The 15,936-nt window shown below is 38.4% G+C and overlaps 2 protein-coding genes across 6 annotated transcripts; one reads left to right on the top strand and one right to left on the bottom strand.

Moving 5' to 3' along the window:
* Positions 1-3,650: 3,650 nt before the first annotated feature.
* On the top strand, positions 3,651-11,675 carry LOC103414609 (kinesin-like protein KIN-14T). Of its 4 annotated transcripts, XM_070817979.1 has the most exons (12): positions 4,976-5,170; positions 5,496-5,855; positions 5,975-6,058; positions 6,263-6,430; positions 6,561-6,667; positions 6,927-7,105; positions 8,186-8,347; positions 8,476-8,691; positions 9,017-9,054; positions 9,400-9,527; positions 9,872-11,231; positions 11,373-11,675. In XM_070817979.1, the coding sequence occupies exons 2-12, from the start codon at positions 5,627-5,629 to the stop codon at positions 11,486-11,488; spliced, it is 2,787 nt and encodes a 928-aa protein (XP_070674080.1). In that variant the 5' UTR covers positions 4,976-5,170; positions 5,496-5,626; the 3' UTR covers positions 11,489-11,675. The 4 variants fall into 4 exon arrangements, with proteins under 4 accessions (XP_008351200.1, XP_008351212.1, XP_070674080.1 ...); XM_008352978.4 differs by having other exon boundaries at positions 3,651-5,855; XM_070817980.1 differs by lacking the exon at positions 8,186-8,347 and having other exon boundaries at positions 5,030-5,170.
* Positions 9,604-13,923, bottom strand: LOC103414592 (pentatricopeptide repeat-containing protein At5g56310). 2 transcript variants are annotated; one of them, XM_008352960.4, is made up of 4 exons: positions 11,947-13,923; positions 11,677-11,842; positions 10,034-10,208; positions 9,604-9,904 (listed from the first exon to the last, which is right to left on the bottom strand). In XM_008352960.4, exon 1 carries the CDS (start codon positions 13,696-13,698, stop codon positions 12,079-12,081), a length of 1,620 nt encoding a protein of 539 aa, XP_008351182.3. In that variant the 5' UTR covers positions 13,699-13,923; the 3' UTR covers positions 9,604-9,904; positions 10,034-10,208; positions 11,677-11,842; positions 11,947-12,078. The 2 variants fall into 2 exon arrangements, with proteins under 2 accessions (XP_008351182.3, XP_070674082.1); XM_070817981.1 differs by having other exon boundaries at positions 10,034-11,833.
* Between the last annotated feature and the right edge of the window lie 2,013 nt (positions 13,924-15,936).

Raw genomic sequence — 15,936 nt, 5'->3', positions numbered from 1 at the left:
GAATGTTTTGTGGCTGCAACAAGGAGGTTTATTTAAAGGAAAACAGAAATTAAAACCCTAGGTTGATTAGGAAATCAGAAATTAAGTCTAAGGATTCTAGAATTAGGAAATAAATCAGAAAATTAAAGGAAAGGGCAAGGGAAATTCGGCTAGGGTTTAAAACACAAAAGGAAGGTGTTTTAAAGCATAAAAACAGGAAATAAGGAAGAGGAAATGCAAAGGGGGGTGCGGCAAGGGTTCAAAAGGGTTCTAGGCTTTTGTTTTGTGTCCTAGAATGCTTAGAAAGTCTTCATAATTGCTGGAACTTTTAGGGACAATTAGGAAAAATCAAACCAAAGTAGGAAACCTTGGCTTAACTTTCCTACTTCAAGTAGGAATCCTTGTTGGAGGAGGAATCCTTGTTCTTCTAGGAATCCTCATGTGATTAGGAATCCATCTTCAATTAGGAATCCTCATGTGATTAGGAATCCATCTTCAATTAGGAATCATTCGTTGATTAGGAATCCTTCGTCGATTAGGAATCCTTCGTCGATTAGGAATTCTCCTTCATGTAAGCACTTTCCTACTTCAACTAGGAAACCTTGTTCAAGTAGGAATCATCATCTTCAAGTCTTCAAATTCGTCCAAACCTTGGCTCCAATTATGTGATAATCATTCCAAGCCCAATTTTGCTCCAAAAAGCTCCAAAATGCATCTTCTTGCATCCTTTGACCTTAAAACCTGAAAACACATAAAACTAGCTTAAAAGACTACTTTAACTAAGAAAACACCATGGAAATGCATAAGAACTAGCTAACTAAGGCGCATAAATATGCTCCTATCAGTGCTCAGAGAGAGGAGGGATGTGACTTGATAAGGAAGTGAGAGTTTAAGGGGAAATAAGAGAGTGAGATGAGATAAAGAGAGAGTCCTCGAGAGCGTAGGCGGAGAGACATGGGGAAGAGAAAGAGAAGTGGGGTGTAGACCCCACTAGATAAAAATCTAAATAAAATATTAAAATAATTGAAGAGGAAAATATCCGAAATAGTAATTTTACTAGAATACCCTTCGACTTCCTAATTCTACACAATCTTCATCTAACTCCGATTTCAGTTCTGCTTACAACCACGTGTTTGTATCGTTGAGTACTTCGAAAATATGTGTCTGTCGTTGGGTCAAGCCCAAACAATAAGTAATTAGGTACGTGACCTAATTAATAAAGTGCTAACGTAGACAGGCCTACTTGTAGGTGTTTACCTTTTAGGTTTTATAGGGGGTTTGGTTCTAAAAGTTTCCCACACTTTATAAGACTTTGTTATTCTTACAACGTGATTGGAGAAATGGATCAAGAAGAGCAAAATTGGGCCTAAACCTTGAGTTTAGGCTTTGGAATGTGATAATATTAATATATTTTAATAATTAATTATCAAAATATAGACCTTGAGCCCTGGGGCTCTTGGGCTTAAGCTCTAATAATTAAATATAATAATTAATTATATTTTAATTTCAGATTTAATTATTTAATTTTTAAATCAACAGACTCATCATTTTGAATGAAGTTTGAAGACAACAGAAGATCGCCAAGAGCTATGCACCCATCTGAGCAGATACCTCCCAAAAGATGCATTCCATACTCATACCTGTTGCAAACAGGCATATGTGTATTATATATACATCCATCTGCACGACATTTAGAACCCAGAAAAAACGAATTCTCCTTATGAAATACCAAAACCTTCTCGCTGAGAGAACCACAAAGATATTCACCAGAAACCAAGATTTCCAGTGTTGGAATCCTGGTTTGATCGTTGAATTTTGGTAAAGAAGATGTTCATTGAATTACAAGCCCTGTGACCAAATTCTATGTCAAGGACATTGCAATACGCAAGCTTCGATTTTCAGTTTATCTGATTAAATATTAGTTTTGTTTTGTACATACTGTGTTAAATTATTAATTTGCATTTATTGTTTTTTAGCATATTCGAATTTATTTCTATATATAAATCTGTCATTGATTGTTGATAAATATTCAACACACCATACACTTACATGTGCTTCGTCTTGTCGATATCGTCCTTAAACTAATAATTCTTCTCATCAAATTACAATGAAATTAGATGTTTGGATAACATGTTGGTAAGTTTTGTAGGTGACTAACATCTACATATTATTGATGACTTCGAACTATAAAATAATTAAACCAATATGCATGAGTGGTTTACTATGTATATATACATATGTGTAATGATCTGCTGAAGCACTGAATCTTACTGTACGTACAAGCATATCTTGAGCCTCTGGGCTATCTTGTCTTGCAAATACATATGGGACGTACCTTCCGCATGCAAGTGGCTTTCTTTTATTAAAATATGCTCAAATCCATCATTTGCAACTTGCAAGCTAGGTCTGATCAACCACTGAGAAAAATATATGGCAAGTTAAAGAACCCTTATCCTTTTACAGATTAATTCTAGACACACACACATATTTTTCAGTAGCTGTCCCCCTCATCATCACCTAAATTGAAGCTGTAAGTTGTATATATATATGTGTGTGTGTATGTGTAAATATGATGCATCAGATGTCCAAAGCTCCATCTTGAGGCTAGAGTCCTTTCGTCATATACATTAATATGATTAAGATCCTTCAATTTGTTTTAATCTTTATATTCCTCTCTGATCTGTTTCTTTTCTGTCCCGTGTTTTCCAATTTCCATCCGCTTTATATATTATATTCGATCGATCATATGTGCATGGTTTGAGAAGCTTCTATTGCCTTGCCTTGCGTGTTGAGTGCAGAAGGTATTTTGCAGCCAATGATGACTTGCCGATCTACTCCTACACTTACTTCGTTCTCGGTCTCTCTTCTATATTTCCAGGCCTTCATGTGACGATGCATGTATGTATGTGTGTGTGTGTGTGTATTGTATTTGTTAGCTAATTCCGTGCATGCTTCTATATTATATATAGAGCTAACTATAGATTAGCCACTACTAGCTAGTGATTAACTAGAACCTAAGTGCTGCTGAGGTTAATTGGCAAGTTGTCCTTGTACACAATGTTTCTTTCTGCTCCTCATGCCAGGCCCTTGGGGATATCGTCAAAATATTAAGCTAGCAGCTAAGCTTAATTAGCCTTAAAGTTAAACAGGTACGTACACACGCACAATACATTATTAAGCCTTCAAGTCCTCCTTTAATTAATTAGGACTACGTACTTTCTAAATTCTGAGATTTCATCATTTGCAATATCTCTTTTTTCAATTTTACATTACATATATATTACGTGATTGCAAGTGGTCGCACTTGGTGCGATTGCAAGTGCCTTCGCCCATAAGCGGTAGGTCTCGGGTTCGAGACTTGGGAGCAGCCTCTCCATAAATGGGGGTAAGGCTAGCCGACATTCACCTCTCCCAGACCCTGCGTAAAGCGGGAGCCTTGTGCACTGGGTACGACCTTTTTTATATATATTACGTGATTAATTACCTTACGGGGCCTAGAGACCCCTCATTCACACATCTTGAAATAGGATAGGATCTGTGGGTGGGTGCCCCACTGAAACTGGTTGATAGAAACAGATCATTCATGTTTCATGACCAGCTTTGGATTGTATAAAAACAACCAAATAATTGACCTCAACGTTGAAAGGAAAAAAAAAAATTGAAGACAACACTGTCGGCAGTTGCTTCTATCAGTAGAAATGACATTATGCACGTGTTCTATGGTTCAAGGCTACACTCCTTCACATTATTACCTAGCTATTAGTGTCACTCTATGGTGTGTAATGTATGGAGGGTGTATAGTGGCATGTCCTTCCTCATGGTGGCGCCTCTTGGCACATGCTCTTCCTATTCTTTGTGACATTGGTGTAGCTTTTTGGTTATAATATGGGTAATTCTACGGTACCAAGAAAAAGTAAGAAGAGGATGTTAGTACCCTTTGTTTTAATAAGATTACTTTACAATTGTTAAAGCTTAACATGTTATTAAGAATGATATTGTTATCATACAATCAACGCTGATTGTTACACTGTGAATATCTTGTTACAATATAGACGCAAGTTATGTTAGTAGACGTCATGAAGCTATCCATTATCGTTATTCACTTTTGTGCTCTCTACCTTCACATTTAATAATGTTATAAACATGACGTTAACATTCAATGTATGAATTATAAGATAGGTAAGGTTACATATATATATAACAATGATAATGTTACAACATTAATATTCACCGTCGAATCATTCCATACTCCTTCAAGTGCAGAGAGTTTAGTCACCTAACTATTGGGATCAAAGGATGGCTGGCCAATCCATACTCTTTGATATATCATGACATCAAAATCAAGGTAGCTTATCAGTAAACAATTCATTGTTTTTGGGGGTCAGCATCGTAAGTTGCGAAGGAAGTTTCTTTGGTCCATTGGTTGGTGTATTGGCTTTGTTTGATTTTCAGCCTATTGATTAATTGGTCTATGTTGGAGTAGTTTGCAAACATAAAACACTTGGATTAGATGGGATGCGATGGGACCAAATGAAATGAAAGCCAAGATCTATATTTAATTAGACGATTGTGAATGTGTTATGACGGTGTGGAAAGGGAAGGGAAGGGAAGGGAAGGGAAGGGAAGGGAAGGTCAATTGGTTGTGGTTGGTGTTGCAGTTGGCCTGGGGAGCTCAAATGGCAAGAGCCAAAAGGCTCATATTACAGATTATTCATGCAAAGAGATCCTGAAGTCCTATTTGAAATGGTGTGCATTTTTCTCACCACACTCAAGTGGTGGTAATGATCACCATCCTATTTATTACTATTGAATGAGTTTAAATTTTGAGATTTATGTTTATCCACTACAAAAATCTTGAAATTTAAACTCATCTAAATCATCAATAGAGTAGTGAACATTATCATCACGTGAGAGTGGTGAGCACAAACATTCCCATTTGAAATGGAATGGGACCCGCATCAACTACAACTACCAGCCTTTGCTTTCTCTCATTGTTGCTATGCTGTTTCTTATCTTTCATATACTTTGTCAAGAAGCAAAATTCCAAGATTGGTTACCTGGCTGGCTGTAAGTACCTGAATAACGTATCAAATAAAGGTTGTAATTAAGATGATGCTAGAAATCTGAAAATGGTTTTAGTCTCGCTCGCAGCCGCAGAGACAAAAATTCTTCCATCAACATTCAACAGCTTGTGAGACTTCTTCTCCCTCCCCATTCCCCCAAACCACTCTTTTATATTTTACTTGTTTTGGTTTCCTTGGCTAATAGCTGAAGGAAATATAAAGTTGGGGGCTGCCATGCCATGGAGATGGACGAAAATACTTGACCTCGTGCTGGTTTTCTCTGAGGCTTCTCAGACATTGGATATCCCTTATTCCATCCATCTTTCCTTTACCGCGTTATAGACAGCTCACATTAGCAAAGAATAGGATCCTCTATATATTATATATACGCATAGATTTCTGCAGTTTTTTCATATGCTACTAATACTCCTCTTTTTCATCTGTATATCAAAGATTATTTCCTAGTTCACGGCAGACAAGTACTGGCCAGAAAGAAGACGACCCTAGCAACAAAGTTTGGTTGCACTTGCACGACAGAGAGATTTGATTCAACAGAGTGCGTACGTATAATTCCAAAGAGGGGAATGAGGAAAGTCATGGCATCAAGAGACCCTTCCCACCACTCTCTTTCTGAAACAATTCATTCCTTACTAGGACTGAAGTCACATCTCACTTCCACCTGGGTTCAATCTGTTTGTGATATAATAACAAACCTACCTCCTCACTGTCCTCAACCTCAAGGACAACCCACCGACTTAACAACAACAAATCTCGAGACAGACACTTCTTCAGACGCTGCCTCAAAAATTAGAGGTAAATCCCTTCATGTCTTTCTGCATATGTTTTATTCTGATGTCCTCCGTGCGAGACTATCTACCATTCTGTTCATCGACCGCCGCCTATACGCTTTCTTATTCCCCCCCTGTCAACAGATGAACTTGCTATCTTGACTGCCCACATGAATGAATTTAACAAACGGAGAAGGCAGGTTCTAAATGAATTTCTAAATTTGAAAGGTTAGTCATCCTCTACTGAAAACTATTCTGTATACCATCTTATAAAGAAAAAAGAAAGAGTGCTTTTACTAAATGTTCTCAAGTAATGTATACAAACAGACCAAAGAACTTAAAATACTTAGCTGCACATATCTGTTGCAAACTTGCAGTTGACCCAAACCAATTTAAATTGCAGAATTATGCTAAGCATATTTGTCATTGCAGGTAATATTAGAGTGCTTTGTCGTATAAGACCCATTGCAATAGGGGAGAACTTCGGCCGCTTTAGGCCTGTTGTAGCATTGGATTCAAGTAATGTTCTTCTAAGACTTACTGACAGTAAGAATAAAAGTTACAGTTTCGACAATGTTTTCCGCCCCGGCTCATCACAAGGTGCTTGAGTACATGAAAACTTTTTGGTTGTAAATTTGGCCACTGTGTATTGTTGCAACTCTGATCCAAAGATAACTTACACAGACGGCTATGAATATATGATTGACAATTTGATTACCAAAAATTTCAGACGAAGTCTTTTCAGAAGTTGAGCCAGTCATCAAATCCGCACTCGACGGCTACAATGCATGCATATTCGCTTATGGACAGACAGGCACAGGGAAAACCTTCACCATGGTGAGGAATCAAGCCAAAAATCTTATGGAATTTGTAGGCATACTATACAAATTACAATACATGCTAAGAATCTTGCAAAACAAGTAAAATCATGACATGGCCAACTAAAAAAGCCATGCCATCCCAGTGACATCAAACCCGCTGAAAATTCAGTAGCCCAAAATTCTCAATGGCATTCTTTGATTTGCCTCTAGTTTTTCTTAAATGTGGTATATATATAATAATTCTGACTCTACTTTTTCGGATCTAAAATTCGTAGGAAGGAACTCCAGAATTTCCCGGAGTGGTGCCCCGTGCAATTGAAGCACTGTTTAGGCAAGCAGTTGATAGCAACCATGTGTTTCTATTCAGTTTCAGTATGCTTGAGATTTACATGGGAAATCTCAGAGACCTGCTAATTTCTCATCCAACAAAGGCAATGGATCCTCTGCCTCCCTGGTAATGCTAAAAATAGCAACTGCTGCTCATATATCATAAGTTATACCACTTTCCTCTTTCAAGAAAAGACGAACATAATTTTTATTAATGCTAACAAAAAAACAACTCTTCGGACAAGGAGACCACACAGAAAACATACAGGAAACAAAGTGGGAATGGACAGGCCTACCAAATGTAACCAAACTAAAAATAATACTTGGTTTCCCTTGCACTCTTTAACTAATCTGCACTAACACATCGCAGTCTGCAGCCTTACAATCTAGAGGAATATCAGAGAGATATCCATAAAGATGACCAAAATCTGATATTTTTCTCAATGTTCCTCCTCTCTATAGTCCATTTAAGCCTTCAGAGTGATTCTCTAGTAGGTATCCTATTTCTGGTTGTAGGAGGCTGTGAGTTTGAAACCTCCAATAACCATTCCCCACTTGTCTGTTGACTTGCAAGGTACATGATGGAGCTTGCAAGGTGCATGATGGAGCTGCACCTATATGTTTCTCCATATCTGCAATTGTCTCCCTCTCCAAGTCTACATGTGAGGGAAGTTAGCTTGATATACATTGTTGGCCCATTCTTAAGTGCGTAAGCTTTTCGTGTATGGTGGCAGCTTAAAAAAATAACATAGGTGAAGATGATTAATATGTTCTCGTACCAACTTGTTATAACTTATACCTCCTGTAACATTCTAGAGTTTACAAATTTGACCAAGTTCAATGAACTTAGTTTGACCTCTTTCTTCACTATATTGGAGGAGGGTGAGGAATTCCATACCTGCCATATCATGTCTGAAAATATGACCGCATCAAATAATTAGTCCCAAGTCTATATGCTTGAAGTAGCACGATTCTTTATTAGTCAAAGAATTTCAAAGCAAAAGTGGGAGAAGAAAAATTTTCAGAGGCAGCACTAACTGTCAGGTATAGCTAATTCCCGTCAAGAGGAGGAAACGATGGAAGCTAATTTCGCTCAATTAAACCTCTCATGGTCTCTTAAATACATGTAAAATTTACTGGGTTAAGTTCGATTTGTTAGCAGTGCTAAACATTGCCTTATAGAGTAATCCTACTTTTACTTCAACAGCCTATCAATCCAATCAGATCCAAATGGTGGGATTGAAATTGAAAACCTTGTGGCTATTCAAGTGAGTGACTTCAACCAAGCTTTGAAACTATATAAACTAGGGTGCCGGTTCAGGTCAACTGCATCAACAAATTGTAACAGTACTTCCAGCAGATCACACTGGTAACCACTTTCTATAATAAGAAACTTGCTGACTTAGTATGTCTTCAGCTCTGGTTACTGGTTTTGGAACTTGGTATCTAGAAACAATATTATTATGTTTCTAAAACTTTATGTTCCTGTTTTGGTAGCTTGATTCGCATATCAATCACATGTAGTGGAGCACCTGAGAGGCGAAGGGAAACAAATAAAGTTTGGTTTGTTGATCTTGGAGGAAGCGAGCGTTTGTTGAAAACAAAGGCATGGGGTAGAAGACTAGAAGAAGGAAAGGCCATTAACTTGTCACTTTCCTCTCTTGGAGATGTCATCAGTGCCCTTCAAAATAGAAAAAGCCATGTACCTTATAGGTAACAGAAATACAATTAATCATTGTTCATTGATCCCTACTACTTGGGGTCGGTAGTAGATGTCCCTTTGTGTTATTTTTTTATTGAAGCTATACCCTCCAACTTGATTGAGAAATTAAATCTCTCAAAGATCACTCTTGGTGTGATTAAGATACTAACAAATTTTCTACTCTTCAGCTTCTTTTTATGTAATAACTAATATGATATAACACCTCAGCAGTTAATATTTACTTGTCTTGTATGGCTAATTAGTAATTACTAAATCTGCTGCAACATTATGAACTCATCCCTAAATGATAACTGATTCATTTTTCACTAATGACAGGAATAGCAAGCTGACGCAGGTTCTTAAGGATTCCCTTGGTAATACCTTTTACCTCACCAGACTCCAGTGTCATCCTTATTTGTAATGACCAAGAGACAAGAACATGCCTTACTTATTTATGAAAAAAAGATTGTGCCCTACTCCAAATTTTACTACAATATTGTTCTGCCACCACTAACGAGTCTCTTGGAGTAAACTATATGCATACATCAAATAGTTATATCCATCATGGAAACTATTTTAAGAAAAAGCCACCGCCAGAGATGGCAAGAATTTCATTTTCAGATATACATAACATTTTTATGCATGCTTCACATATAAATTATTTCTACTTTTTATAGTTATATCAGCATGGTTTAACTATTGATTTATTTTATTCTCAGGACAGGACTCAAAAACTCTAATGCTTGTCCATATCAGTCCTAATGAAGAAGATCTCTGTGAAACTGTGTGTTCTTTGAATTTTGCGACTAGGGTGAGAAGCGTTCATCTAGGGAAAACAGATTCGACTGTAAGTAAATGTGACAATCTGTTCTCTATAAAACAATTAGATAGTTTAGTAACCCTTTGTAAAGAGAGATTAAATATGACAAAGTAAACATTTAAACCATAAATAAGCATATTGGTTGTCAGGATTCATTTAATAAATGAATTGATCATTTCAACCAAAAACTAGAAGAAAAAGAATTAACCATATCCACATGGATACTCAAAACAGAGACACTACACAACAAAACCTAATCAGTTTTCTGAATTACCTGGTTACTTTACTTCAAGAATTCAAGTGCCTTTTTGTTTCAATTATAAATTGTGAACTCTGGTACCTTTATAATGACTGGGAAAAACTGAAATCAGGTAGAAAGGGAGAAGGAAGTTGCAATGATCGATCTGCAACAAAAGATTAAACTGATTGAAGCTGAGCGCCAAGAAGCTAGAACGAGTATCAAGAAGTTAACTGAGGAATTGGATAAATTAACAGGGACATCCCCATCTTTCGGTGAGCAACTGGATGCTTACCATTTATATAAATATAACGAACGGCCCCAACCTAATCTTGAAATTAGTAGGAACAAGACTAGAAATATTGCAGCAGCTCCATTATCGCAGGTACCAAGGTTTATGAGGCCTACTGTTTGCAGTCGAAGAAAATCTGGACTGGAACACCTAACTTCTGAAGAAACAGTGAGAGTTCCTGCAAAAAGGAGAAGGCCAATGGACCATCATGCGAATTCTGTGAATTTCCCCTTAAAGGGTACTTCAGAAAGCAACTCAGAATGCAGTATTTCCAGAAATAGCTGTTTAGTGGCTTTGAAGGTGAAAAGTAGTGCAGATTGTGAAACAGAATACAGTCAGGATCTATCAGAGTCCGATACTAAAGAGGTTGTGCTACCAGGACAGGAAGCATCACCTAAACCCTATGTTGATAAGTGGTTACTCTTAAATAACAATGCAAATGTTACCAGGAGTCACTTTCACAGGAACAAATGGATTCCAGCCATTCCTACCCCAGAGAAGAAACATATATGTAATGGACAGAAAGAAACAGACAATTTGCAAGATAAGAAAGTCCATAATTACAAGTTTGCAACGAAACAGATTATCAACCACAACAAATTGGAGAAGCATGCTTGTGTGGAGGGATCTCAGAGGTCCGTGCAAGAAGTGGTTATTAATAAAACTCCCACAAATTTGAAGGATTATGACAGTATTTCCTCAAGATGTAACTATATAAAAGATAAACTCGATGGCATGCCAATGGAGAAACACATATGCAACACTATATATCCATCTGATATTTGGTGCAGCAGTTCTCATTTGAATCAAGATGATAATGGGGTCCACGCTTCATCCACAACGCAGGCACTACTTGGTGAAACAGAATGCTCAGACAGTTCCTTGTCAGGTGATAGTAATTGGTGCCAAATTTCTACCACCAATTCAGCTTATAGCGTTTTGGACTCAAGAAAAGAGTCTAGTATCTCAGTTTTGAGAATAGAACTAAAGTCATGCTGTCAACAATTGTGTACCGCAATATGTGAGGAAGATTGTGGAAAAGAAGACTCGGACACGCTATTTAAGAGGTCTGCTGAAGGGATAAGACCTGGCCTAGGAAAAATGAGATGTCAAAGAGCTTTATTTATGGAAAATGCAACTCCAAAGGAACCAACCAAGCCACAACAACTCATAAAGTCACAAGAAGATGATATGAACTCAGGTAAGAAAGATACTTATGTAAATACAAACATGCTGATCTTATTCAATCTTTTTTACCAATATTTTCATCCAGCAGCTTTTTTCTTTGAACATGTTCTGGTCTATGGTTTCACAAGTTTATCTTGCTCTATTTGTTTTTCAGGAATATGCCACCATCTTAAACAGAAAATTCAAATTTTGTGGATCAGTACTCTTCTAGGGTTAGGATTACGAAATTTGGGACTAGAGCAGGAATTCTTCCTTGGCTTAATGCTTTGAAGCAGCTGCAGTAGGTGACTATATACTCAAGTCTTCATATGCAAGTTCTGATGATTATCCTATGAAATAAAGCGATATTCCATTCATGTAAAAATGTGCATTGAAAATTCATATCACAAATGTGTACAAATTAAATAACTCAAATTATCTTTGTGAAGCACTTTCAGTTTCAAGTTCACTGATCAAACCTGATTGTCACTTGGCAAGAAATTAAGACCACTGAACTAAGCAGATCTGATTTGTGACTCTCCTGAATGCCTGATGCAACCTGTAATCCTGATGCTCCATTGTACATCATTTTTATCTCTTTCTTTTCTTTGAAACACCAAACCGTGTATGTGATGCCTGGAAGAACTATTAGTAGGGTAGCATGAGGGTGAAGAGAAATAATATGTATGTTAGTGTAAACCCATCGGCAGCTCAAAAAGACAGAAGACAATACTTTGGAAAGAAAATACCTATTTGTTGATGAAAACGCAGGTCCAGATACACTGATGTAGCAAACCTCCTCTGACATCCAACAAGAAAGTTCACAATCTCAATTCTGGGTTAACGTTGGAAGAAGTGGAGTATCAAACCCTGGCTAATGGCTATTCATCAAATTCAAGCAGCTCCTCACAATCATTTTGTAGATGTCCAGCCGGCTTCAACTGCCTGAAAATCTTAAACAGGACTCCATATATCCTAGTGCACTCTGAATGTGATTTGTCTCCTGCCATGAATTCATGGACTCTGTTATTCACTTCTACTGAACTCCCTCCCGGCGCCTTCTTCACACCTGTGTCCCTCATAATTTTTCTTAGCATCCCAGAATCATTCCACCTACCTAGAGCACCATATATGTTAGACAAAAGTGCATAGTTTCCACTGTTATGGGGCTCGAGCATTATAAGATGTTGTAAAGCATGCTGCCCAAGCTCAGCATGCCCATGTATATTAGAAGCCGCAAGAAGAGAACCCCATATAGCTGGATTTGCTTCAAAAGGCATCTGCTTAACCAGCTCATGTGCCTCTTCAAGATAACCGGCGCGCCCAAGTAAATCGATCATGCAGCCATAGTGAACGATCTTGGGTTCAATCCCATACTTGGAGATCATGATGTTAAAATACCAATGGCCTAGTTCAACCAATCGACCATGGCTACAAGCAGAAAGGATGGCGATGAAAGTGATATGGTTAGGCTTGATTTGAGCCCTTTCCATTTGAGAAAACATTTGAAGGGCTTCTCTTGCAAGACCATGCAGAGCCAGTCCAGCAATCATGGTCGTCCAAGTTACGACAGTTTTGCACTTGGTATTTTCAAAAACCCGAAGGGCTTTCATGATGTTGCCTGACTTTGCATACATGTCGATAAGTGCATTGTTAAGAGAAACCAGCTTACGAAATCCATGCCTGTCAATGTAGTTATGGATCCACTCCCCCAAGTGAAGGGCACCTAAATGGGCACACGCAGAGAGTGCGGCTAACACTGCTATCTCATCAGGCTCAACATTCTCAACCTGCATTCTCTGGAAGACGGTGATGGCCTCGTGGGGGCGGTTCGTCTGGGCGTATCCGGCAATCAGGGCAGTCCAAGAAATCACGTTCCGAATGCTATGGGGCATAAGTTCAAACACATGGCGGGCACTGTCGAGGTCACCGAGCTTGGCATACCCCCCGATCATTGCGTTCCAGAGTGCGGCATCCCTGACAAAGAAAGCTCCATCAAACAGCGCGCGGGCGTGGGAAACGCATCCGCAGGAGGAATACATATGAACGAGGGCAGTGAGGACGTTGGCATCGGCGGCGAACCCAGTGGCAATGGCGTGGCAGTGAATCTGAGCGCCCAGTTGAAGTTGGAGCAAGCGGACAACGGCCTTGAGCACAAAGGAGAAGGAGTAGGAGTCAGGGCGCAAGGCGGCGAGTTGAATGGAGTTGAAAAGAGAGACGGCGCGGGAGGGGGAGGGGGAGAGAGCGTGAGCCTTGATCATGGTGTTGTAGAGATAAATAGTTGGCTGATGAGTGGCTGGGCAGTGGGCGAAGACGGAAGAGGCGTAATCTGAGAGGCCGAGAGAAGAGCAGGTGTCGATGAATCGGGCGAGGATAAGATTTTCGTGAACAAGGCTTCGGGGGACCATAAATCCATGAGCTTGCTGGATGTGTTTGGGGGTGGAGCACTGTCTCAGCAACCAAGAAACTCGATCAAACTGGAGCTGTAATCCTCTCCTCATTGTTCATCATCATTCGTCACATCACATGCTGGGTGATGATGCCGCTGCCACTGCCGCCACCAGTGAGTAGAGTTTAAAAGTCGAGAGAAAGATTTGCGAGCGCACAGCAAATTTTTTGGGAAATACTATTACACTTTCTTAATCTAGAAACAAAAATAGAATATTTTTAATACGCACGCGGCATGCACATACAATGAACAACAATCAAACAAAAATATAATTTTTTTTGTACACTTTGAGATGGTCAAATTGCCCTCGTATATGATGTGGTAAAAACCAACACACAAATTAAACCTTATAAATTATGCAATCATAGTACGAGTAAGTAGGGGTCGTTCTACTCCAGGGATTAGAAGGGATGCTAATCAACATAAATTAAACTTATAAATCTGAAAACTAAATTAAACTAACAATAAAACACGACCGGGAAGATTTTGGACGAATTAAATAAAAACAAAAGTAAATGGCAGCAAGTAAATTATGCTGTGAATGAAATATGGATGAAAAGATAGCGAAAGGATTCTTCTCCACATATGAATCATATGCATACAAATCGATTTTCATTTATTCTTCCTATAAACCATGAATGACAATGCCCCAAATTAACTGTGTACAACACTAATTAACTTTCAGATTTTCCTAAGTTTATTGAATTGGACTCAGCGACGCAACCAAATTATTCTTCTCAAGTTCCCTAATTATGAAACGAATGATAGAGATACATCTCGAAGATCATTAAGTTATGTGAAAATCATAAGCATTGACAAAACATTCGTAACTATGAAAAGCATGATGCTCATGCCAAAAATTTACTTAACTCAATCATGACGAGTGACTTTTACTACTTGCAAATATAAGTTCATAACGATTAGGTGAAATTCCCTTATATTCTAGCATCAAATTCCTGCATGCAAACTAAGTATGCATCCTTAATAAACATACAAGAATAAGTTTTCTATAAAGCAGATAAGTAAATTGCATTCATGTTTTATGAAACAATAACTGGATGTAATCAATTTATATAAAACATATGACCATGGCTTTGAATTCACCTCTAGCTAAAAAGAAACATAGTTACACATGTTCATCATAACTGAAAAACAATCTAAAATAAACATTGAAACTTAAAACAAAGAGAGAAAAAACTTAAAAATTCCAACAACTTCAATGGATGAATGGTAGGCGTGGCACCCTTTTTTTTCATGTTCCTAAGCTCTATATATAAAGGGCATGACTAGGGTTTTCTTTAGAGTGAATGAAAAGAGAGGAAAAATAGGTAATCAGAATTAGGTAATTCGCCTAGAATAAAAAGGGCATGTAAAAGTGTCACGCACCGAACCCGACATACGTTCAGGATCAACGCGTGACGTCACCTAGCATCTGTATATCTAACAGATCCCGCTTCCGGGATATGTACAAGGCATAACTCAAGATCCAACTACGTAATAATTTTTCGTATGCTTTATGGCTGCATCGAACTTCCTCGTTAAACTGCCAACGTACCCTAAACAGGGATCAATCCATTCGTAGTTCATCATTTCACCACACTTGAACATTCATCACATAAATCATCATGCCTCAACATAATACCACACTACAGGTATCACATCACGAGGAATATTCGCCGAATCGTAACATAAATCTTTTTCAAAGAACAACGACGAAACACAATAATAATCTCTAGCCATATTGATCACCAAGTCTAATTATAACACCAACAATCACAACCATGTCCAACAACATCTAATGATCACACCAAACAATAACACATACAATACATTGAAATGCATAGCTAAAGCGACACAGTTCGGCCGAAGCCTACATCTCTGAAGCTGAAATTAAATCCAAGGAAACAAGACATCAAAGGGATTCTGGACCACTTAACGGAATCCAAACCAAGATACGATTCCAGAACATCACGATCACCCTGGCCTCGCTAAGAGCACCAAGGGAGGAAAGTTCGAAGAAGTACTCTGATTCCATGTTTTCCGATGCCGACTCAAGCAACAACTCAGCCATGCAAGTTATGACCACCAGAGTGACTTCAATCGATGAGCAGCTGGCTTAAATGAATGAAGCGATCACAAGGCTAACATGGACTGTGGAAGAAAAAGATTTGCAAGTCCTTAAGAAATCTGGCCAAATACATGTTTGCGTAAACTTCCAGGACCTCAACGATGCTTGTCCGAATGACGACTTCCCCTTGCCAATCATCGAAATCATGGTGGACGCAACCAT

Source organism: Malus domestica, chromosome 03 (assembly GCF_042453785.1).
Source record: "Malus domestica chromosome 03, GDT2T_hap1".
Lineage (NCBI taxonomy): Eukaryota > Viridiplantae > Streptophyta > Magnoliopsida > Rosales > Rosaceae > Malus > Malus domestica.
This window is presented reverse-complemented; position numbering and strand designations above follow the sequence as displayed.

What these genes read in the sequence shown, in the direction of transcription:
- LOC103414609 (XM_008352978.4), top strand. Translation starts at nt 5,627, where the DNA reads ATGAGGAAAGTCATGGCATCAAGAGACCCTTCCCACCACTCTCTTTCT. An exon ending in ATGGATCCTCTGCCTCCCTG is followed by an intron (nt 7,106 to 8,185) that starts GTAATGCTAAAA and finishes TTACTTCAACAG; the next exon opens with CCTATCAATCCAATCAGATC. An exon ending in AGAAGATGATATGAACTCAG is followed by an intron (nt 11,232 to 11,372) that starts GTAAGAAAGATA and finishes TTTGTTTTTCAG; the next exon opens with GAATATGCCACCATCTTAAA.
- LOC103414592 (XM_008352960.4), bottom strand. Translation starts at nt 13,698, where the DNA reads ATGAGGAGAGGATTACAGCTCCAGTTTGATCGAGTTTCTTGGTTGCTG.